This window comes from Cyrtonyx montezumae, unplaced genomic scaffold (genome assembly GCF_038088225.1).
Source record: "Cyrtonyx montezumae isolate F1298 unplaced genomic scaffold, pur_monq_1.0 scaffold_19, whole genome shotgun sequence".
In the NCBI taxonomy this organism is placed as follows: Eukaryota; Metazoa; Chordata; class Aves; order Galliformes; family Odontophoridae; genus Cyrtonyx; species Cyrtonyx montezumae.
The window spans coordinates 7,110,080-7,135,465 of NW_027071925.1; the positions used below are offsets into that span (position 1 = coordinate 7,110,080).

General features: G+C 35.9%; 1 protein-coding gene across 12 annotated transcripts in view; it reads left to right on the plus strand.

Moving 5' to 3' along the window:
- Positions 1-25,386, plus strand: part of BPTF (bromodomain PHD finger transcription factor) — a 46,131-nt gene that overhangs the window by 9,061 nt on the left and 11,684 nt on the right. For 4 of the 12 annotated variants that reach the window (XM_065735429.1, XM_065735431.1, XM_065735434.1 and 1 more), the window contains exons 2-23: positions 1,306-2,128; positions 6,624-6,847; positions 7,986-8,186; positions 8,650-8,838; positions 10,612-10,773; positions 10,909-11,084; positions 11,960-12,315; positions 12,577-12,708; positions 13,487-13,616; positions 14,355-14,490; positions 14,861-15,076; positions 15,335-17,756; positions 18,224-18,348; positions 18,585-18,713; positions 18,995-19,145; positions 19,911-19,953; positions 20,699-20,951; positions 21,381-21,542; positions 22,498-22,646; positions 22,947-23,070; positions 23,543-23,766; positions 25,071-25,293. In XM_065735429.1, coding sequence (XP_065591501.1) covers positions 1,306-2,128; positions 6,624-6,847; positions 7,986-8,186; positions 8,650-8,838; positions 10,612-10,773; positions 10,909-11,084; positions 11,960-12,315; positions 12,577-12,708; positions 13,487-13,616; positions 14,355-14,490; positions 14,861-15,076; positions 15,335-17,756; positions 18,224-18,348; positions 18,585-18,713; positions 18,995-19,145; positions 19,911-19,953; positions 20,699-20,951; positions 21,381-21,542; positions 22,498-22,646; positions 22,947-23,070; positions 23,543-23,766; positions 25,071-25,293 — 6,750 coding nt within the window. Of the gene's footprint in view, positions 1-1,305; positions 2,129-6,623; positions 6,848-7,985; positions 8,187-8,649; positions 8,839-10,611; positions 10,774-10,908; positions 11,085-11,959; positions 12,316-12,576; positions 12,709-13,486; positions 13,617-14,354; positions 14,491-14,860; positions 15,077-15,334; positions 17,757-18,223; positions 18,349-18,584; positions 18,714-18,994; positions 19,146-19,910; positions 19,954-20,698; positions 20,952-21,380; positions 21,543-22,497; positions 22,647-22,946; positions 23,071-23,542; positions 23,767-25,070; positions 25,294-25,386 lie in introns of those variants that run through there. The other 8 variants (XM_065735436.1, XM_065735441.1, XM_065735439.1 and 5 more) reach the window with 7 other exon arrangements.

Genomic DNA, 25,386 nt, shown 5'->3' on the forward strand with positions numbered 1-25,386 from the left:
GGCTGTACTTGCTCAGTTATTGATTTTTCTTCTGGTGTCATTCTACAAATTCTTTTGTACATCTTTTTATTTATAAAATACTTACACACTGTTTCTTAAAAGTAGCTTTTATGTGTACCCCCCCCAGTTTATTGGATTTTTCATAATGGCGTTTTTAAATTTAGATCTGTATTTGAGTATCTATGTGCTATAGCATATCTTCTCATCCTCTGCTGCCCTACCTCATTAGACTTATTTCCTATCATTACAGAGGAAATGTGGGAGGAAGTCGAGCGGGTTGAAAGAATGTATTACTATAACACATTGGATGACTGGAACTCTTTTGTATTGATAAATAAAAAATGTACTTGTTTACCAAGGTCATTGTCTATTTGCCAAAGGGTCTAAAAACATTTTTAATCTCAATTCTTTATTTTTAAACCAAGATGGTGATTTAACAGTTTGAGATTGTCCAAACTTAAGTATTAAAAATAAAAATGTAGGTGTAGTGAGTTCATCCTGATAATTCACTGATAGTTGTGAAATAGTTGTGTGTAGTTGGAATTTTTCGTATATCTTTTAACACTTATACAGATAGTTTCCTCTTGGTTTTTTCCTCCTGCTGGGCATTTAGGATAGTGGAAGTGAAGACAGGAAAGTGTAGCATCTCATCTAACAGCATTTTCACATGCATCTCATTTGACTTATTTCTGGCTTGCTGGTCCTCAGTTGGAAAATTCTAGCAGGACAACAGTGGATAAAGGGATTTAGGTTCTCTTTTGTGTTCTAATTGAATTGAAATTGATGTCCTGAGACATCTGCTTGAAATAATTTTTCCTTTTTGCTACAATTCAATAGGAAAAGAGTTGGCAATATTTTAATACAAAATAACATATGTTTGATTCTTCAAGATGAAAGCTGATGCTCCAAGCAGGAGTGATTAGCTAGTATTACTGAATCAAAATGAGAGTTCCTAATTTAATATTTTGTCTGAGGGAAGTCTATGCCTTTTTAACTTACTTGAATTATTGGAATTCTGTGTGTCATTTACAAATCTAATAGATATGCCTTGCATGGGAAATGTAGCAGCTCTGTTTAAAAATAAAATGCATGATACGTATTTGAAATTTTGCTTTATATTTTTAGTTAAATGTGATTATGCGGTGAATACCACTTAAGTAGCTGTGAAGATGTGAATTCTTAACTTGCAGTAGTTTGGAGAGAAATTTTACCACAGTCATTGATGATGTTTTAAGATGTGATGATAGATGTTTTAACATGTTGATCTGTAAATGTCAAAGTTCTTACTGTTGTTTTTAATTCCAGGTAGGAGACGACAAAGAGTGCATCGTCCTCGTTCTCCAATTTTGGAAGAGAAGGATATCCCACCTTTGGAGTTTCCTAAATCCTCAGAGGACTTAATGGTGCCTAGTGAGCACATCATGAATGTGATTGCCATCTATGAGGTACTAAGGAACTTTGGCACTGTTTTACGCCTTTCTCCTTTTCGTTTTGAGGACTTCTGTGCTGCTCTGGTAAGTCAAGAGCAGTGCACACTTATGGCAGAGATGCATATAGTGCTTTTAAAAGCAGTTTTACGTGAAGAAGACACTTCAAATACTACCTTTGGACCTGCTGACCTCAAAGATAGCGTTAATTCCACTTTGTATTTCATAGATGGAATGACGTGGCCTGAGGTTCTGCGGGTATATTGTGAGAGTGACAAGGAATATCATCATGTTCTTCCTTATCAAGAGACAGAGGACTATCCTTATGGACCAGTAGAGAATAAAATCAAGGTTCTGCAGTTCTTAGTGGATCAGTTTCTTACAACAAACATTGCACGTGAAGAGTTAATGTCAGAAGGTGTTATTCAATATGATGATCATTGTAGGGTTTGTCACAAACTTGGGGATTTGCTTTGCTGTGAAACTTGTTCGGCTGTGTACCATTTAGAGTGTGTGAAACCACCTCTTGAAGAGGTACCAGAAGATGAGTGGCAGTGTGAAGTCTGCGTGGCACATAAGGTGCCTGGAGTAACTGACTGCGTTGCTGAAATCCAAAAAAATAAACCATACATCCGACATGAACCTATTGGATATGACAGGCACAGGCGAAAATATTGGTTCCTGAACAGAAGAATCATTATGTAAGTAAAGTAAACTCTTAGTGCTGTCTGAAGAATAATATTGAATGTGTATTTACAATGTAAGGCACTGTTGCCACCTCAAAGTCATTCTTTTGTTAGTTAAGGGTTTACTTTTTAAGTTGTTCTCTCTAAAGACAATATAATTATTCCATAGTTTTTCTCCAAAACAAATATTCTCAAATTATATTTAAAGAGGGGAGAGAAGCAGGGATTAATTTTGACATGACTAAAACACATAAATGTGAGGGAAAGAAAGCAAACTCTTATAGAAAACCGGAGTACTCATTAAACTTACTGAAGTATTGCTTAAATGCCTTTGTGATCACGTGATATATAGGAGTCTGGTTTTGGTATACTGTCACCTGCCTGGAGAGTATTTCTACATGTTCAACTATGCTCCCCAGCAGTAATGATTGTTATTCTGTTCTCCCACACTTGTGACTGAGATCTAAGAATTAAGAAGTTTTCATATTATGCATCACAGTACCTCTTAGGTTAAACAGATAAAAATTTCAAAGCCTGATTTGAAATTGATGTTTTCATACTTCTGAAGATAGCAATGAGAAATCCTATAGCAAAACTGTAGCATTTCAGAAGTGTTTTCTTCGAAAGTGCTGTCCCTCTTGTACTTCCACACTTGTGCAAAAAATCCTACTTTTTTTTGGGGTTCCCCTCTAGTGGAATGCCTAGATATCATCAGAACGAAAGAGTACAGCCTCTGCTGTGGTTTCAGAATTAGGTAGTTAACCTGTGAGAAATGAGCAGATCATTCCTTTTAATTGTTTTCCTTCTGTTTTCTGTTTCAGTAGAGCAAGTAGTACAAAATCGACATACGTTTTCTCACTGACTAAAACTGGTAGTTACCCCTTGTGTTGTCTTCCCAGTTTTCAGGCATCTTTCCTTGGAGAAAGGGCTGGAGGTAAAGGAGTGTTGGAAAATGTTGTGAAGAATTCACAAGCAACTTTCCCAATGAATATTAAATTTTGTTCACTTTGATACAAGGTTTATGGAGTATTCACATAACATTTCTTGAGTCGAAATTTTTGAGGAGGCGCCAGAACTAAGCTGGATACAGGATTTGAATATGCATTATATGCATTGAGAATATGAATGTGTTGTGGATTTGCATAGCTACAGAAACAAATATCACAGATTTACTGCAGTTAGTTTTTTTTATGTGTGGGTAGCTCTTCCAGTTTCAGGATAAACCATACCACTGATGCAAATGTGCTTGAATTGTCTTTCTGAGAAGCCATTAGGGGTTGTTTGCATTTTGCTGTGTTTCTGGGAAAACTTTTATAGAACTGTCACTAGAGTGATGTATGTAGCTGTACTGCTTCTGAAACTGAGCTTTGTTTCTGTGTTTCTCATTCCTGGATGGTTTTTGTGAGTCAGTGTGAATCTGGAAGCAGTGATGTAACTGATTGATCCATAAGAGAGTGCTCCTAGTTTCCTTTTGTTCCATGTAGTGGACAAAAATGTAGTTGCATTCATTACATGGAAATTTATTTAAACTCTTCCCATGTCTTGATTAAACACTGCTTGCTTGTGTCCTGTTGGTTGAATTTCCTAAACCAAGAAAAGTCTTTTCAAGGTAAAAATGTAGTAAAAAGTAATTATTTTGAGAGTAAAACCTCTATGAGATTGTAGCAAGTATAATGAAAGTGCTTTTCTCCTCCAAAGGGCAAGGAAAAAGGGGTCTATTCTGGAAAAACCACGAAAGAGTGAAATAAAATAGTAGGAGGGTTACAGATGATGGACAAACTCCTTCAAGTCTGGCAGAATCAAGTTTTGTTCTTTTTTTTTTTAACAAAAAAGGAAGGGCAGCTGATATTCTCTTTTCTGTAGTTGGTCAACAGATGGATATTTTTCTCTGTCCATGGTTTTCATAATTTCCTTTCAAACTTGCAAGGAAGGTGTTGCTCTAAAGATGGATTTGTCTCGACTGAACTTGCAAAATGATTTTATTCTGCTCGCCGTTATAGATTTGGGAACTAACATAAAACCCAGAATCGCTTACTAAGGAAATGATTTTAAGGTAAATAGGCAGGCTTCCCCCTGCCCCGCTACATAGGTAGGTAATCATTTCCAACTACACTGGAATATGTGGAATATCTGATGTTTGGGAGGTTTTGATGCATTCATTGCATTTCAAATTGAAATAAATGATATAGGTGTTTATTGATTATTGTAGATCTCTGCATGGGAAAGTTCTCTCAACCTAAGCTCAGTAGTGGTAACATGTACTGCAATAGTGCAGACATTGTCAGAGGTGGTGTGTCTTGAACTTCCAAAAAAAAAAAAAAGTTGCATTCCTGCTAGAAGTTTAGTGGGCAAATGGCTTATTTCAGAAATGGTAAATCAGATTTTGTTAATGGAAGTCTTGTATCTTAATTGGTGTTTATTTAACAAGAAAATGCATCACTAATTCATTGGATATCAAAATGGATGGGAGCCATAACCAATCCAGCAAAAGGAAAATTGTTATTGGAATTTCCTGATTTTGGCTAGTGATAAAATGTTTCAGAACATAAATAGAAAAATTTTTGATGTTTACCAAGCAAGTGTAAATGCAGTCCATCCATTATTTCCTGACTTGCTTTTATATTTTCATGCAGGTCATCTAAGATTCCTATCCTTCCTGTTGCAATTAGATGCCTTCTGCTGTTGTAACTGTACCTGTGTGTGCTTCCAAAACAAATTATTTCAGAAATATGTTTCTTGGATTAAAAACTTCTCAAGTCCTGCTAATGGATCAGAGTAACAGATACAGAACCACTGTGGTAGAGCTGCAGCAGTAGCGCCCTTCAGCAGTGTGATGTGGAATACACAAAATTGACCACTACGTTATTCATAAAACTTAAGTGTAACTTGAGTTACTTGTAATGTGCCTCCTATCTTTACGATAAAGTCACTTCGTAATGAAACAGAAACATTAACTATATAACAAAATTGTAGCTTTAATTTGTGTGGATATTAATCCTGTACTGTTGGTTTTTAATGTCCTTCAGGTTCAGTAGCATGCTGTATAGCAAAAGCAACCACTTTGCATATGGAAGCACACCTTATGCTTTGGGAAACTCTCTTTTGAGTTTGAAGGATAACTTCCAAGTGTTAAAACTTGATATCCATGAAATAATATTGTCATATCAACTTTTAAAAAAGACTAGAGTGTTCATCAATGCTGTACAATCCAATATATCAAAGGAATCTAACAGTGCTAAAAGGAATTGGTGTAAATACTGGTATGAAATCTCGCCTGGGAGTTGGAGAAGTGTAATCCTTATTTTTTGTCTTTTTTTCTTCCCCAGAGAGATTTGTTAGGATGTATTACTCTCTGCCCTTCTCCCCTTGTTAATAGTTATAAATGTTACAACCCATCACATGGCTGTTTTCCCCATTTTCTAAAGAGTCAGTCCTTGCATGGCGTCCATCTTTCCATCTTTTTATTCATAGCCTAACACTCTGATTTCTCCAAATCACAGAAGTAGTGTCCCTTTGAATGCCTTCTTGAATTGGTTAAAGAAAGGTTAAATCTTTTATTAGTGACTTTAAATCAACTAATTTTACCTGAACAGATTGCATTGAATGTTTTCTGTGGTATTGCTTTGACTGCTAGTGCTTAATGAGAGCACCTGGAGGCTTCCAATAGCTCACACCCAAACCCTGAAAAGAAATCTGACCAAAGACAAGTTTCATCTGTGTACAGAACAGCAAACCTGTGCCCTTTGATCTTCTGTCTGTGTGCTTGTCAAGAGAAAACTAATTCCTAAACTTGCTACTGATGTTGTGGTAGCCTTTAATTCAAGAGAACGTCTATGCTCAAAGCTCTCTATAAATGAAGAAGGGACATAAAATACTCATGCATGACTTCATGGACCATTTCTAGAATGATCATCTTGAGCATTTCTTTAATGGGTGAAATGTGTGGAAAAATGAGCTGTGGATCTTCTGTAGAACTCTTGCTCTTTGTGGTCTAGGGCCTGAGTTTTTCACAGCCTGCTACTGAGTATTACTGGCTTGCAATACAACGTATCTTTACTGGTCCTGAAAGCTTGTTCTGGAAATACATAGTGAAACTGAAGATAACAGCTATAATACTGTTTCTTTCTAATGGAGCCTCGTAACACTAGGCTAGGAAGAAGAGACATTAAAAGGCATGCCTGAAAGCTGTACAGATGTTAATACAAAATATTTTATGAATGTAAAATTCTGCCCTTCAGATTTCCTGAAATTGTAGTCAGGAGCACAACCTTGTATGGATTCTGGAGACATACACTCTTTCCCTGCTGATTATTTGGGACATAGTAGATTGCTGGTTACAATTATATTAAGTATAACGAGAATGAAACAAATGTACTCATGATTAATGTTGGTTTATTTGCATTCAGGTCTTGACATTAAATATTTCTCTATGAAAAAAAAAATAGGATGATAATCATTTTTGTCATGCCTCCAGATGTTTTAATGCTATTATTTTAAAATACTCTTGTAGAGAGGAAGATTCAGAAAGTGAGAAAGATAAGAAGGTCTGGTACTATAGCACAAAGATTCAGCTGGCAGAGTTAATTGAATGCCTAGACAAAGATTACTGGGAAGCTGACCTATGCAAAACTCTGGAAGAAATGCGTGAAGAAGTTCATCGGCACATGGATGTAACAGAAGACCTTACTAACAAAGCTAGGGGCACCAACAAGTCTTTCCTTTCTGCAGCAAATGGTAAGCATATTCTGACTGTTGGGAATAAATGTTGCACTTTGAATCAAATTCTAGCTTATTTTATTGTGAAGTGTTTATTGGGCTGAAGTGGTACTGCCAGTTCTTTTCAATGTGTTATTAAAATTCTTGTCTTCAAAAAACAGTTTGTTTCTGAATTCACAGGGAGAAAAAAAATTTACATTAACTTGTCAGAACTTTGGTGATGTTCACTATCCTCTTTTTTTTTAACAATTTAACTGCTGTTTATATCTGATAGCTTGTTTGCATCAAACTGCATTTGCTTCATTCAGATTTAGCATGGATTTTGATTGAACACTCATTTTACAGTGAAAGTGAAACCTAAAGGAAGTGCTTTCTAGCAAACTGTTAAGTATCTTCTTAACTGGATTTGTTTGGGAAATGTGTAACTACATGAATATGTGGCAGGAGATGATTTTACATCCTACTCCATAAACGTACCATTAGTGCTTGAAGTTAGGTCAGTACTTGTATTAACTCTGTTCCTGCTAGCCACAGTTGGACTGTGAGTATACCAGCGTGGCTGTGCAGTGATTACTTGTAGGCCTTTGTATCATGTGTTCCAGGATGTCCTGGCTGTTTCAGATTTTTATTCACCTAGAGTGTGCCAGACTGTGATCACTTCATGTGTTGGAGTTGGGCTGACAATTATTTATCAATGTACTGTGTTATTCTCTCTTGCTCACTCACTATCTTCATAAACATTTACCAACTCAATGTGAGTTGGAGTAGTAAAAATCTTCAAGCTCAAATATTTGCTCCAATGTTTTGTAAAGTAGGAAGAAGTGCTGTCTCCCTTGCAATTCCTTGCTAGAGGTTAGTAAATGTACCTTGAAACGATAAATGCCTGTGGAGGTTTGAACTTTGGTTCTAGAGAGGGCATGAAGGTTTAATATTCTGGTTTAAAAATGGATTTGTCATCACTATATAAATGCATAATTTTGCAAATTGGTCGCTATTGGACTTGGAATTTTTCTTCTAAGGAGGGAAATGATGATAAAAAGCTGGATGTTGCTTTTTGTTCATAAATGAAAAGAGCCAGTATCTGTACCAGGCTTTTGTGCTTATAAGCTCTGCAGGTGCTGCTTAGTGTATATTAATGTCATGTATTTTATTGTAGATGAAATTTTGGATGTTATCAGAGTAAGAAGAGGAGAGGTAGAGGAAGACAGTAACACACCAACTGATGAGGCAGAAAAAGCCAAAAGTGATGTCGAGAATGACCAGGCGGATGCTGAGAAAGGCAAAGAAGAATCTGGAGACCAAGATAGAACTGAGGAAACACCTACTGAGCAAGCTGTGGAAAAAGTGAAAAATGAAGGTAAAGGAATCATGATTGTGCTTTAACAACTGCATTTATGTAAAGAGAAGGTTTAGTTGAGATCTTCATATTTCTTAAGCCAGTGTGTTGTCTGATTCTTTATTTTTAAGCAACTTTTGCTGATTTATTTGTGCTTGTATATTATAATTATTTCTTTTGTTAAGTAATTTCAAGATACATTGGCTTGAAGTACAGGTGGCATTGAAGGAGTGTGATCAACATCTGCAGTAAGCAGTATTACTTCATTTTTTTGTAAATTGTTTTCCTCATCTGAATTAAGTAGTTTCAGACAAGAGTTTCAGACAATAGCAGGAGACAGAAGGGGGGAGAGGGGGAATCAGATCTCAACAGTGTGATACAGTTGGACAAACTTACTAAAGCTGCTTTCTATGAGTGACCCCAAATGACAACCCAACACGTGCTAAAGAATATCCCTAAAGTTTTGTTGTGCGTTTTACTATAGAGGCAACAGTCATTGGGGATAAAAGTAACTGTCTGACATCGAGCACTGACGACAACAACACAACTCCTTCTGCAGGAGAGACTAGTTGCTCTGAAGGGAAGAACGCAATGGGGTGTCAGTCAGAAACCCCTGATAGCAACAACGTGGCAGAGAAGAAGGTGGCATCAGAGCTCCATCAGGAACTCTCAGGTACAGAAGGCACTGTTACTGATGCCTCTGTAATTTGGTAATCTGTTCAGTTTTTCTATCTGGTTTGTCCACTAAAACCATTCACAGCGTATATCACTCATGCTGTTTGCTTACAGTGCCATCCTTTACTGCTACGTTGTCATTAACATTTCAAAGTTAATTTTCTTGCAATCAGTGCTGGAGATTTGTGGTCCTTCATTACATTAGCATTTGTTTCCATACCTTCCAAAAATGACTATGGCTAAGCTTTTCATGTTCTATTTTCTCTATATTTTGTTTTTGCACAGTGATCCATAATGGTTATTAGCACCCTGTCAGTTTATTTCAAGTTCTAATTTGCTAATGGCTCTTATTATTTTAACCTCTCATTTACTATACAAATTACTAATAAAATCATTCACGTGAGTAAACTGTTGCACTGATATTTTGGGATAAAAATTGTCATGCTTGACAGGAATTTTAAACAGATTTAAGACTTACATGCACAGACACTTTTGTATTTTAGTGTTTTTTTCTATTGTGTCACTGATTATGAAGGGATAACATTGTGTTTAAAAAACATCTTTAGATTTAGTAACAAATACAGTTTGATCCATTGTAATGTAAATTATCAGAGTACTCTTTTAGAATGATATTCTCTTAAGCTTACTGTGTAACTAGAAGTTACTCTAAGCGACTTTAAAGTGAGCGAAGTTTTATTCTTGTATTTTCAGGTCTTACAGATAAAGACTCAGATCTATAATGTGTCCAGTTTGTTTGAAAGTGTAGTAGTTAACATTTTCTCTCCTGCTGAAATAGCTACAGTCTGTACCCAAGTGAAAAACTCTTGAACTTCTTCATATGAATATATCTCAACTTTGTAATAAACTTTGCTAAAGGAAAGGGAAAATGAAATGTAAAAGTAATCCATAATCTGGAAGCCTTTTGATGTGCTTTTGTTCTTTTACAGAAAATGTGCTACTGCATGGGACTTAGAAGCATACATTTTAGATGTTTGACCAAATATCTCACATTTTTATTCTATTTTAAAGTTAAAATGTTAGATATTTAATGGAAAATGTATCCTGAACTTTGTTCCTGATTTATACAGGTTCATGCTTCCTTTAAAAAAATAAATCACTATATATTAAATATATTAAGATACTTTCATACAGGTACTTTTCTTCTTCCAACGATGCTGGCTGTGATTTCTAAGTTAGAGGGCTTTGTATATAGGAAATATATATATAGGAAAGTGTGGATGAAGAGAGTTCTTTCTGCAGTCTATGTACTGTATTTATAGTGATACTTCTGTTACCATTAGGAAGTTTCAGTTTGAGACCATTATTTCAGAGAAAGGAGAGATACTGAAAAGCTACCAGGGAAGCTTCACAAGCACCAAATTTCATTAAATCCACATTTTAAAAGCAAACCAGAATCTCAGTGAAGGGCTCACTGTATGTGCATACAGAGAGAGGGGGAAAAAAAACAACTTGTATTTAAAATAATTAATATGTGGAATAATGTGTTTTACACTTCAGTTTGAGAAAGTTTAAGGATTCATTTAGAGCTCTAGAAGTTGAAACTGCTTGGAACAGAACAAAAGAAAAAAACACAAACTTTCATGGATTCAGTGCTGTGGAGGAAATTAATATTTTATGGGTGTTTCTTTGCAGTCCAGCAAAACATGTTAATCTGACTTTGAGTTTTTTATTTAAAAATAAAAAAAGCCCTAGAAGAATTGTGTTGATTCAATTCAAGAGGAAAACTAAAAATCAAGTTCTTCTTTTGTAGAAGAAACTGGTCAGATGATCCCTAGCAACACCAGTGCAGCTCCACAATCAGATGTTGAAAACAGCAACAGTAGTGAGTTCAGCTCTGGGCAGAATGACTCCATTAAGATGCCTGATGATGCTGAAAATGCAGAAGGGGGATTGCAGACTTCAGAAGACATAGGTAAAAAGAAAAAAAAAGAGAAAAAAGGAAAAAATTCTATACATTTTCATGTTATTTGTCTTTTACTTTCATACATCAACAGAAAACTTATATCTGTGAATTTGTTTTAAAGGCTTTTTTTTTTTTCTTGGGCAGGAGAGAAAGCTAATGGTGAAAGAAGTGATTCTCCAGGCGCTGGAAAAGGAGCGCCAGGTTCGACACGAATGCTCACGAGGTTACGAAATCCAGATAGCAAGTTGTGCCAGATGAAAAGCCAGCAGGTTGCTGCTGCAGCACATGAAGCAAATAAGTTACATAAAGAAAGCAGAGAGGTCTGTGCACTTTTGGAAAATTCAGGGAAGAAGGAGAACTGTTTTAGAAAACTGTTTTTTTTTGTTTGTTTTTTAATTGAAAATAAAAAGTAATTTTGAAGAAACTTTAAAAAAAAATTCTAATAACCATGTTGTGTCACTAGAAGCTTTTTTTCCTCCTTTTCATTTGCTCTTGCAGTGTAAGTTGCTGTCTGTACTGTGGTATGACAGTGACACAGTGCATGCATTTGACTTTAACATGCTGGTCACATGCTACAGAATTGCTTTCTATATAGCCAGTAGTAAGTTATGTACATTTTCTCTCACTTCTGTGGTGAAGTGGCTATGCCAAAACTCTAACTTAATAGTGGTTTGTATTTTGTTTTTGTTTGAGGTAATAACCAAGTTTACAGTTCATAAAATATCTGTACTGGCAGATTATGTTAATTTACAAATAGTCACTGCAAAATTGTAGCACTTCTTGGTGCAGACTGAAGTAGAAGCTCTCAGATTTGGAGCTCCTTTATGAGGAGTTATCCATGTCATGTTTTCAAAGTCAAAGATATTTGTCTGCTTAGGTACATGTATGTGTTCTGTGATTTACTCAGGTGTTTCACAGAAAGCTTATTTCACTTCACTGAAGCTGTTCTCCCAAAGCCATCAATAGGCAAAATTCAAAGCAGCAGAACAGGTTCCTGTTTGACTTGCTGAAGAGGCTTTTTTTTTTTCCTAAGTGTTGCTCTTGAAAGTATTGTAGTTCTATGTGCAGTGAGTGCAAGTACATTATAACAGTTAACTTGCTTCTACGAAGACATCTTTACTAATTTATATACAGGCAGTTGAAGCCTTGTAACAATTAAACTCTAAACTTTTAAAATCATTCTGTCTTTAACTAGGTTCTGGTGGTCAACTCTCAAGGTGAAGTCTCCCGAGTGAACACAAAGAGGGAAATCATGATGAAAGGAAACATCAACAATTATTTCAAATTAGGGCAAGAGGGGAAATACCGTGTTTATCATAATCAGTATGCCACTAATTCCTTTGCACTGAACAAGCACCAGCACAGGGAAGACCATGACAAGAGAAGACATCTCTCACATAAATTCTGTCTGACTACTGCTGGAGAGTTCAAATGGAATGGGTCTGTACATGGGTCCAAAGTTCTTACCATATCCACTTTAAGGCTAACTATTATTCAGCTGGAAAACAATATCCCGGCATCGTTCCTTCACCCTAACTGGGCTTCACACAGGTAAATGTGTACACTCATCTGTTTTTGCTAGTAGTATGAATGGACAATGGCCTATGTTTTATCAAGCTGGTAATTTCCAAGCACCATGCTTCAATTTGTTGAAATATAATATGTTTAAGTCTTGTGATGAATGATTAAAAAAATTGCACATTTGATTTAAGTAGTAAAATACAGGAGGCATTATGTTATTAAATTCATCATCTTAGCATGCCGTATTAGTACATGCATATATTTCAGGTTTTTATCTTGTCTCCAATTTAGGTCTAACTGGATTAAAGCTGTTCAGATGTGCAGCAAACCTAGAGAATTTGCACTAGCTCTGGCTATATTGGAATGCGCGATTAAACCGGTTGTCATGTTGCCAATCTGGCGGGAATCCTTGGGGCATACAAGGTAAAAAATAAAGAAAAAATATACGTACATTTCCAAGCTTCATATTTCTTGAGGAACTAGTAATTATTGACTTGTAATAACTGTACCCAGGGTTCTGTCAAGAGAAGTGGGTCAAGGGAGGTGGTTCTGCCCACCCTGTCCAACGGGGTTGTGGTTGCTCCTTCCTGGAAGCATTCAAGGCCAGGCTGAGTGGAGTTGTGAGCAACCTGGTCTAGTGGAAGATGTCCCTTCCTACAGCAGGGAGGTTGGAACTAGATGATCTTAAAGGTCCCTTCCAACCCAAACCGTTCTGTGATTCTGTAAATTAACTTGGAACTCAGTCAGTAACATTCAGCCCATAAGAATGAATTGCCTTTTCTCAACCAGAAAAACTAAAAATATATTACAGGATTTCAATAGTGGCACTGCTCCTGCAAAGCAAGTTTTTCTTTCTGAGCCACAGACTCAAAATGATACCACTTTGGAAGATTAGAAAAGCAATTTTCAATACACTGAGTTTGGTAGAGTCTGTCTTCTGTGTTTCATTGTTTTATAGAGGAAATGTAAGTGTCTAAGGTTATACACAGTTGCAAGCAACTATGTCTGCATTGTTAGAATAAGCAAAAAAGTAGTGTTCCTGTTGCAGGTAATGCATTTAACCTGATATTAGCCTTTCCTCTTAAGTTCAGATTTAAAATTATTCAAATGGGTAGTATAGACTGTTGTTTGATTTATTGTATTTGTTAATTAGATCCTGTACTTAAATATATTTAAATGTGCTTAAACCTATACGTACTAGGTTACGCAGAATGACAGCAATAGAAAGAGAAGAAAAGGAGAAAGTGAAAAAAAAAGAGAGAAAACAAGAAGAAGAAGAAACAATGCAGCAAGCTACATGGGTGAAATATACATTCCCTGTTAAGCATCAGGTAAGGTTTTGTTTTGTATGAAGAACGTGCAAAATACAGAAACTGTCAGTGTCTAGATATTTTTCTGTTTTCTTTGAAGTATTAAAATATTAATGCTTTTTTACTGCATTATTCCTTGATACTGGAGCAGGAACCATGCTTTCGTATTAAAGCAGTTAGCCTTTGCCTGAACAAATTTTGAGATTCCTTGTGATTTTAATGACACTAATCTGGGTTGTCTGCAAAATGCAGCCCTTCCTCATGGAAGAGTTCTAGATGGATTTTGTAATCTTGTCATAACATCTGTCCATTTCCAGCACTTCATTCTCCACCTTGACTCCAGACCAGCTACCTCTATAAGATTACATATCACAGTGGGAACTACTGTAGAAATCCTTTTATATTCTTCTGCAATAGGTATTAAGTACTTTTGATGGAGTGGTTCTCTACTCTAAAATTAACAAATGTAAAGGCTGATTTAAAAACTTATTCTTCAGCTTTATGTAAATATTTACTTAGTTGTTAAATAAAGGAAATACAGTTTTAGATGTTGCTTTGACAGAGTTGACTGAATTCCCAGTGGACACATCTTGAAATTTAGCTCATATGTTGTTTCAGAAATACACTTCAGTTTGCTTCAAAAATGTTGTAAATTAAAAAGTTAAAGTTTTAAATTTAAGACATCTTAGGTTTTTAAATGAATGTATACATTAACATTGCAGCAAATAGCATGATTAATATTTTTTAAATATTTGACAGGTTTGGAAACAAAAAGGAGAGGAGTATAGAGTAACAGGATATGGTGGCTGGAGCTGGATCAGTAAAACACACGTCCATAGGTTTATGCCCAAATTGCCTGGAAATACCAATGCAAATTATAGAAAGTTGCTGCCAAGTAAGTGTCTGCATTATTTAGAATCTTCTTAAAATTTTTTTGCATGCTCACTTTTGCTGCTTATTCAGATAATTTCTGTTAATTATAAAATTCATAGTTTGTTGTTGTTGCTAATATACTGAGTTCAGTTCTCGTGGGTATTTGTTAGCTACATTAAATTGTTACAGTTATGAAGTTGTGTAGTATTGGTAGATTATGTAAAGTATAGATTGAGGAAAACGATATCACAAGCAAAAAGTGGCATCTAAAACATGGGTACATATATGCATCTCTTTTTTTCTGCATTGACAGATGTGTGAATAGGCATTAAAATGTAGCAGATAATTTAAAAAATCCTCTGAATAATTGAAACCATTTAATCTGTTAACAGCAAAGAATGAAGATGAAAAATGCAGTTTGGATAAAAGAAAAGGTCCAACAAAGGTAAAAATAGAGAAAGACAGAATGAAAGATTCTCAGGATCTACAAGCGAAGGATAAAGGCAATGCATCAGAAGCAGCAGAGAAAGTACGAGTAAAGGAAGAAAAGTCACGTGAAGAAAAAGTTGATACAAATTCTGAAAACTTAAGTCATGCAAAAGACAAAGGTGATGCATGTAAATCATTATAAAACTAGCTGTTCATTGCAATCCTCTATGTAGAAGAATGAATAACTACTCAACTGTGTAACAAGTTGTGCTGAGACATCTATGTCTCAGTATTTTTTAATTATCTTTTGTTGAAATGTTTAAAGTTTGCATTTTTTTGAAATTTATAATAAGGTATTTATTAACATTTCATGCAGAAACACACATTTGATATTCATTATTAGAGGAGCTTACTGATACAGAGTTATTTCTTCACAGTGGAAAAAGAAGTCGGTGAAAATGATAAAGTCATCAAGGAAGAACCTATGGATATAGATATGAAAACTGAATTCTCAATAAAAGATGAGGATAGTCATTGTAAACTTGATATAATTAACGTCAGCGAGGGATTTCATTTAAGGACTTGCTACAAGAGGAAAGTAAAATCATCAAAATTAGATGGACTACTTGAGAGGCGAATAAAGCAATTTACACTGGAAGAAAAACAACGTCTAGAAAGGATGAAACTGGAGGCTAGTGCTAAGAACGGAGGCATTCAGTCTTTAAGCTCCCAGAAAAATTTTGACGAGCTACAAATGAAAAAAGTAAAGGAAGGAAGTCAGTCAGACACTTCCCATAATCAAACCTATATTTCAGATAAAATTCGAACTGAAGATACAGGGCAGGATTGCTTGCCAATCAGCAGTATCTCTTGTATGAAAACTGGTGAGCTAGATGAGCTCTCTTTACCTTCAGCAAACAGACTATCAAAAAGAGAAGACCAGCTACTAGATGAAGACTCGCCTCAGTCCTCTGAAGGTGAAAGCTCTGTTCAGAATGATAGCAAAGAGAACAACTCTGAACCTGTGGCTGCTGATAAGAGTCAGGTGCAAGACAATGTGAGAGAGTGTGAGAGTTCCTTTGTTGATGACTTGAAAGAAACAAATACAGACGGTAAAGTCAAATGGGATGTTTTGGAAACAAATGAAAAACCTATGAAACAAAAACTACCTATTACCAGAGTATCTCAGCAGGAATGTGAAGACTCAGAGCCAGTGATAACTAAAAGCAGCTGTAGGAAAGGTCTTCTGGCTATTTCTGAAAAAACAAATACAGAAGGGAATTCTGAACAGCAGAGCAAAGATCCAGAAAAGAATTGTATGATAAAAAGCCATTTTGAACCACGGTCCTTACAAGAAAGTGAACTGGAGAAAGACATTACTCCAATTAAAACTGGAAGTAAATCTGAAAACAAGACTGTATTTCACCAGAAATTAGTTAGTAAAGGTATAGAACAACTTAAAACTGAGCTAATTTCTGAAAGAAACCTTGAAAGTCAAACTCTGAAACACGAGGTTGGTGCGAAGGTTGATGAGGAACTACTGAGCTCTCAGTTAACTGAGGCTAATGGTAAAAAGAAAGATCAGGAACTGGAAGTAGAGACGAATGCCACAAACAAATACCTTGATCAAACAAATCTAAATAGAGTTACTGATAAAAAGAATAATAAAGATGAAGAAACTGAAATGGACTTAGAAAAAGACAAATCAACATTTCAAATGAATGGGAAAGACAATGACATCCAAGTGCTATCAAATGATGAAAGTTTAGTTAAAGACACCTATGAAGTGACAGCAGGAGATGATATTGAACCAAAAGTCAATAATATTAATAAATCCTTTTCAGAACATGAAATGAAACCATTGACTTCTAAGGAATCTTCAGTGAAACCATTCATGAATGGTGATATCACAGCTGAGGATGCTGTTGACAAAAATGCCGTGGACCCAAAGTTGTCTCTGCAGAGTTCATCTGAATTTGAAGCTGAAGAAACTCTTCAGCCATCAGATGAAGTTCCAAAGTATGTGCAGAAAACTGAAGAAAAGCATCTTTCTCCTCAAAGATCTTCATTTCTTGATACTTCTTCCACACCAGTGCATGATTTCTGTAAAGAAAATAACCTGAGCAGTGAAACAGAATCTATGGAAACTGAACATACTGAGGACAAGAAAGTCGCCTCGTCTCCTGTAACGTCATGTGAGGAGTCTAGCTTGAGTAGTGACTTTGCTGATCAGAATGGTCTACAGACATACAAAGCAGAAGACATTAATGGAGAAAGTAAAATAAAAACTGTTATTACTGAAGTGACTACCACAACGTCAACTGTTTCTACAGAATCCAAAACTGTGTTTAAAGTTGCAGAGACTCTAGCTTCTAATGATGAGAAAACAACAGTAGTGTCTTCTACAGAAAACTGTGCCATATCCACTGTAACTACCACCACCACTGTGACTAAGCTTACCACTCCAGCTACAGACAGTAGTAACACTGATGTCATTTCTGTGCAAGAACATAGTAAAACAGTAGTGACAACAACAGTGACTGATTCACTGACCACTCCAGAAGGCACACTGGTTACTTCCATGACTGTCAGCAAAGAGTATTCTACAAAAGACAAAGTGAAGTTAATGAAATTTGCAAAACCCAAAAAAACTCGCTCTGGAACTGCCTTGCCATCATATAGAAAGTTTGTAACCAAAAGCAGTAAAAAAAGTATATTTGTTTTACCCAACGATGACTTAAAAAAACTAGCCAGAAGAGGAGGGATCAGAGAAGTTCCTTATTTCAATTATAATGCAAAGCCTGCATTAGATATCTGGCCATATCCGTCCCCAAGACCAACTTTTGGGATCACTTGGAGGTACATTCATTACGTTTTAGAGGAAAAGTTTAGGATAGAATGAAATTCACTGGATTTGAAAATAAAGGTGATGCGCGTGTTCATGTCCAGAAGTGACTTTTTCACTAACTTCAATCCAAGCAGAAAGTTTTTCCTCTTGCTCACCATAAATTTAGGGTTTCTGATAAGACAGCAATTTTACTTACAAGACTGGATAACTGTACCATCTTTGCTGTTGTTCAAACCTGGCTTTCTCCTACCTTTTTAATTCTGAAATTCCTTCTTGGAATTTCAAAGAGCGCTTTAAGTTCCATAATCAAAACCTCTTGTATAGATAGCTAGATGGGAGCTGTTATAAATGTTGCTGTTTATTATTAAAAACATATATATTGTTCAGTACAGGTAGAATGGAAAGCATATGTCATTGGTTTAGTTAGGTAATGTGAGTCCATTTTGATTTTAAAATTTACTTCATACTTTCTTGGTAGGTACCGACTTCAAACAGTAAAATCATTGGCTGGAGTGAGCCTTATGTTGCGGTTACTGTGGGCATGTCTCAAATGGGATGACATGGCTGCAAAAGCTCCACCTGGGGGAGGAACTACACGTACAGGTATTCCTTTAAATTTTGGGTTTCTGAATGCAACAGTCCTTGGTGTTAATTGAGACTGTTACTTTCATTCCAGTTTCTTCTCTGAAGGCTTTATATTAATTTGGTATTACGTGTGTTTTTGTAATAGCCAGTGGTTGGCGGTGTAGTTGCTCTTACTTTACCATGAGTGTATCGGATTGATTTGAGATTCAGCCTTTGTTTTCTGCTTTTAACATGTTTGGACTAATTTGTTTTAGAAACTACTGAAACTGAAATTACAACAACAGAAATAATTAAGAGAAGAGATGTTGGTCCGTATGGAATCCGGTCAGAGTACTGTATAAGAAAAATTATTTGTCCCATTGGTGTACCAGAGGCTCCAAAAGGTATGTCTGTTTTATACATTTTCCCCTTCCTCATAAGCTTCTACAGAAATTAAGGTAACTAGACCTTTATGTGAATTCAGACCATCAAAGGAGCTTGACATGAACTATTCATTCTTCTGTGTGAAACAGATAATGCGTTTAAAAAACTGACTTGAATTCTCTGAAGCTGAAAGGCATTCCTCTTTCTAAAATAAGACTAAAAAAGATACTAAATCTTGGTTTAAACTTCAATTCTCTTTTATGATTGAGCTTAATGTGTATGTTTTGACTGTTCTCTAAAGAAACTCCAACACCCCAGAGGAAGGGACTGCGATCAAGTGCACTAAGGCCAAAAAGGCCAGAAACACCCAAGCAAACAGGCCCTGTTATAATTGAAAGTTGGGTAGCAGAGGAGGAATTGGAATTATGGGAGATCAGGGCATTTGCTGAAAGGTAAACCAACTCAAATAAACTTACAGAAAGTTTTGATTTTTGTGTGTATGTTAAATAAAAGTACCCACTAGAGAGCACAGACTTGATAGCTACAATCAGTTAAGGCTGTGTTGCTTCTTTTCTGTTCCTTTTGTTAGTAATACTGAAGCATGAAGTTGTAAAACTAGATTACTTGCTAATATTAAAAATTTCTGCAGAGCTAGCAGATTTGTTAAAACTATTCTATTTTTATGAAGTCATCAATGTTGTGTTGTTAAATGGCTATTCTGATAATGCTTGTTAAGGATATAGACTACTTATTGCTTGACTTCAAACACTATGTTTAAATACTTCTATAACACAAAATTATTGTATATATGTGTTTTTAAATAGAGGTAAATTCAGTCATAGATTATTCAAGAAAAGGAAAGCATTTTCAATATTTTGTATCTCAGTTTTGGAATGACATTTTGAGTCTCTTGAAAATAATGAAAGAGAATGTTATGTACATCATATTTGCAGTCACAGATGTATTTATAAATTCCAGTTTTGATTATTAGTTTCTACTTGGGTGTCACATGAGTTTAGCATCTGAGGATTTCAGGAATGTTGCATGCATTTTCAATAGCTTATTTCAAAAACTTTAAAAACCATAACCCATTTCTCAGTGATCTTCAGACATGACAATTGTTCTTATAAGAGCAGTTCAATTGGATGAATTGAAATCCAGTTTGATGGTTGGAACTGATGTGCTGTTTTAACTTTCTTTCTGGTTGTCTTTGGCAGAGTGGAGAAGGAAAAGGCACAAGCAGTTGAACAACAGGCTAAGGTTAGTGAACAGAATAAGGCTGTACTAAAACAGCAAGGGTTCACTGCCTAGCAGGTTGGGGAGCTGTTGGTATTCCCACCAATCAGCAACTCTGCTGGTAGTCCACATGCATTCAAAAGATTGACCTATCCAAAGTTGGATGAATGAAGCCCCCAGGGTTGTCACATATATCTATGTGCAGGTGTAGTTTGTTTATATGCATGTAAATGTGTATATGCTTGTGCAACTGTAACTAAGAGACCCAAATGCCATGATGGTATTTGACATGCAGTATTAAGTGGGTTGTTTTTACGGCCTGTTCATCTTCTCATCATCTTTCCTTACCAAAACATACTACTGTGAATCAGAAAGACTCATTCACTTCTAACTACCTCAATGTTAATGATAAACAATTACTGAAATTTAAATTAATAATTGTCGAGATTATTCCACTAAGATAGGGAACAATGTTAAATTAGTTGGCATTGTAAAAGAACATACTGATACTGCCCTTTTGCAAGATGGCTCTCTAAATTAAAGGTACTTTTTGGGTGGCCTCAGCACAGAATGTTGCTGAGATTAAGGAGTTTGAACCTAATTTATTAAGCAGGATGCATACTGCTTTAGTTAGAAGAATATTTTTAATGGTAGGAATCAAGGAGGCTTGTGCTTGCAGTGCTCTAAGATATTCAAGCAGTTTATACTTTTCAATACAGCATTTATTTTACAAAATCTGAACATTCTTCTTTTTTTCTGAATTCTGTAGAAACGACTGGAACAGCAAAAGCAGATACCTGTAGCAGGTGTGGCTGCCACGGTCACCGCAACCAGCAGCACTACAAGTACAGTCTCAACTCCACAGAAAGTTGTGGTAGGCCCTTTAGCGGGCCCAGTTCCCACTGGAACCAAAGTAGTACTTACTACAAAAGTGGGTTCTCCAGCTACAGTAACATTCCAACAGAACAAGAATTTCCATCAGACTTTTGCTACTTGGGTTAAACAAGGCCAGTCTTCAACAGGTAAGTAGTTGTTCATCTTGGAAAGAAAATCTCTAACTAGGAGGAATTTATGCACACGTCCTAGCTACATCCAACACCTCCATCTTCTCCAGAATGTGGCATAATTGCATTTCATATAATCTTTGCTCTTAACTCTTCTGCCATGTCAGCAGGGTGCCTCTAAAATAATGTCTAATCTTTCTTTGCTCAAACTTCCCAGTTTTATTTTTTAATCTCTGACCTGTCTCATTTGTTACTGACAGTTGTACCAGTAATCATTGATGTAAAGCATTCTATGCTGTAACGTGCTGTTTCCAAAAATGTCTTTACCAAAGCAAGAATGACACGTTTTAAAAATAATCCTGTAGTTTGCTGTTTCATACTTGAAAATAGCCATATTCTTGACTAATTATTCTGCTCTAAAATTGACTGTTCTGTGTACCTCAATAGCCACTAGCACAGCTGCCACTTCAGCCACAACCATTGCCAGCACAGGGCAGACCTTCCAGATCTCAGGCAGTCCAGTAACGATGGCAGGGAAAGTGATAACTAAGCTGCCACTCCCTGCAAACAGCAAGATTGTTGCCGTCAATGTGCCATCAACTCAAGGAGGTAGGGGAAAGGGAACCGAATTACAAATGTATGCCAGCTTGCTGTTTAATTCTCCATTGACACTATTTTCCCAGTGAAGGAATCTGACTTGAAGGGGGGAAAAAACGTATTCCATTTTCTCCCTATATTGAGTATCTGTGTGTCTGGGGGAAAAATGCAAGTGTTTTGCCTGTAAATTATTCTACGTTTCATAGTGCAAAATTAGAAGTTCTATTTTTAATCGCATGGAATGAAGCATGCTTTTTCTCATTATGTACCTTAAACATCAACGAAATAATTTTCTAACAAAGGGGAATAAAAATCTGCTGCTGTTCTTCAACATTTATGCCTGCATTTGCTCTTCAGTGATGAGCAAGAGTTTGGCTCCAAACTAAGACTAGCACTGTCCTTCTTGCCTCAGGAAGAGAGGTTAAAACTTGCAGATACGTGAATGTATATTAAATAGAAAAGTATGATTCTCCATTTGCGTTTTACATAGTGTCCAAGGAAGTCATGAAAGTTACCAGTCTTGTTTAGAAGTTTCTAGGTGACAGGAAAAGCATTACCCATTTCTTTAGCACCGTGAGCTTATAGGTGAAAGATTTAAACTGGTCTCCTCCATTTTAAATGAGTCAAATTAACTTATACTTTATGGTTGCATAATACTAATTTTGTGGCACCACGTTATGCAAGGCCTGATTAGCAGTTACCATTATACTGATCTGTATGAAGATTCACTCTTTCCTTAATCTTTTCTGAAATACCTGTTTCATAACTTCAAGTGTAGTTGAACTGTTGACAAAGTACAATGCTGCTGCTTTTTACAGTATGACAAAGATTATCCTAAGAAATGTTAAAAGACACAGAAGTGTTCTAGAAACCTGAAGATTGGTTTCTAAAAGCCACTCTGGAGTTACATTTAGTACTCCTGCTAGCAATTACATCATTAATGAATTCTCAATTTTTTTTTAATTAGGTGTTGTGCAAGTTCAGCAAAAGGTATTGGGCATCATTCCATCAACAACAGGTGCAAGTCAAACATTTACTTCATTCCAGCCAAGGACAGCCACTGTAACCATCAGGCCAAATACCACAGGGACTTTAGGAACAACAAGTACTTCACAAGTAAGATGTTTTTCTTATTTAAAACAAAAATTTGGTGTGCATATATCGTAAGTTATTTGGTAAATATTAATACTTCAGGCTGGTCACTTTTCAACATTTTTGCCTCATCTCAGTAATAGTGTTAATGAATCCTGTTATTCCCAGGGGTATATCAGTTCTCTCCAGTCTGGAAAGTTTAATAGTTTAGAAGATGGTAAGAAAAAAAAACAAAACTACAACTTAAGGGCATATCTCAGTGTTTTCATGCTGTGTTTTGATGTGTTTGTTTATATGTTCACATATGCTCTCTATTCTATGTAGGTAATGCAAGGGACACCACTCCGTCCTGGTATGACAGTAATACGAACACCACTGCAGCAGTCAACACTTGGAAAGACCATCATTCGAACACCACTAGTGGTGCAACAAGGTATTCTTCCAGCCAGTAGGTTCACTTTAATATTTAAATTTTCACTGTGAAATCCATGGTTTGTTTCTAGATAAATACTTCCTGTACTGTACATTCCAATGCAGAAATGCCTCATCATAATGCTTGACCTGTAACAAGTGTCTTTTTTGGCTTTTGAACTAATTAGGAGAAATGAAGTAGTTAAAATTGTCTTTTCATTTTTTTTCTTTAAAGAAAAAGAGTAATTTGACATTGAGAAGGCCTTTCTGTATTTAACAAAAAAAAAATTCCATGTATAAATGTGAAATGAATGAAGATAGAAAACATGTAAGAGACCTTTTTCAGTTAACCACCAATGGTTTGTAATGGGAACACCTATGCAAATTGTAATGCTTGCTTCTCTTGTTTGATAATACATTGCTGCAAGAAGTTATGATTCAAAAGTTTATAGTGCTGATGGCTAAAGTATTAGAGACGTATTTCTTTATCACAAATTATTCTCTTACAGGTCAGTCACAGCAGGTAGTGACTCAGATAATCAGAGGTCAGCCTGTCTCAACAGCAGTTTCTAGTACCAGCACAGCTTCTTCTAGTTCTGGACAGAAGACTGTAACAAGTCCTGGAACACCACCTCAGCAGATACAGCCACAGACCACATCACAGCCCCCTCGTCCTCAGCAGGGGCAAGTGAAACTTACCATGGCCCAACTTACACAGCTAACACAAGGACAGGTAAAAATATTTTACAGCATCTGAGTGAAAATATGCTTATACATATTATTATACTTTCTCAAATCTTTTTATTTTAACCGTGTAGTTTATCTGCTCATAGACTTATGTTCTTGGTTATGTTTCAGCCTTCATTTAGAACGACCAGTTATGCTCTGAAAGAAGATTAAATAGCATATGTAAAATTTTAAATGTATCTTCCAACAGTATTCCCTATCAGTATAACTAGAATCAGGAAAGTTTAGCAGTATAGAAAAACATCTTTGCATTAACAGCAATAAGGGACATGGTTATTATTTTCATGGCTAGTTTTTTAGACCTTTGAAACATACTAATTTTGTTTCTTACTTTCTGATTCCATATGAAAACTTAGTTTTGATTCATATTGTCCTGAATTTCAGAGGAAAAACTGAAGTCTCTCGAGCTAGGAGAGGAGAAAATTCTTAAGGCTTCTCAAATCCATAGGGTCTGTTGAGAAAAACAGAAACTTAGAATCATGCATAGAGTAAAAATAGGCTTCTGTGAGTTACCACAAGATGTATTCTTTTCCATGTTTACAGAATAAATAAGTGTAATGTACAGGCAGCTTGTGGCCAAGTAGGATTTTTCTACATAGAACAAAACCCAAGATTTATTTATTTTTATTTATTTTGGAGACCTCATTGCACTATGTGGATTCCATAACATGTGGAGTTAGACATCTAGATGTTGTGACAATACCCTACTTTCTCTTGTTCTCAACTGAGAGTGATGTCATGAGCTGAAATTTTATCTGATTTACAGAACCCAGGTATTACTGTAACACTACTGATAGCTGGAAATCTAATGTTTGAAGTGTCATCTTAAGCAACAGAAATATACAACAAGGTTACAAACTGTCCAGTCAGTCACAGAAGTTCAGAGTTGAGTTGGATCTCCCAGTCACTAAGGAAACCTTTGCACTGCAGAGAATTTTGATGTAAAATGTTTCGAATTTTTGAGTAAGCATCTAAAAATGTCCGTTTTCTGGTGTTACTTGTGAATTCTAGGAACATTCCATTTTAGTGCCTTTCTGAGTAGGGTTCTTGCCAGTATTTGGATGAAAATATTTGTTGTTAACTCCAGCTCAGTAATCTGTTGATAGTGTTGTTGAAAGGAGTATTGTACTGTTTCATTAACTCGGATGCTGCTTTTGTGTGTTGGGAAAATGGTATGTAGAAAGTATGTGGTATAAGTATTCTGAAATTCAAAAATATGGTTATTCTGATTTTGAGCAAGGTCTGTCTAAGAATTGTATTACTAATACATCATTATTAATTTTTTTTCAGGGTGGCAGTCAAGGATTAACAGTGGTAATTCAGGGACAAGGTCAAACTACCGGTCAATTACAATTAATCCCTCAGGGAGTGACTGTAATACCTGGTCCAGGACAACAACTTATGCAAGCAGCTATGCCAAATGGTACAATTCAGAGATTCCTTTTCACTCCACTACCAGCAGCTGCTACTACAGCTAGCACAACTACAACAACAGCTTCCACTTCAACCTCGGGTAAGCATTATGCTATTCAACAGGAAAAAAGGCTTCAGTTTAGTTTGCATTGGAATTCTTGTGCAGTTGGAGAAATTATCTTTTAAAAGTGGA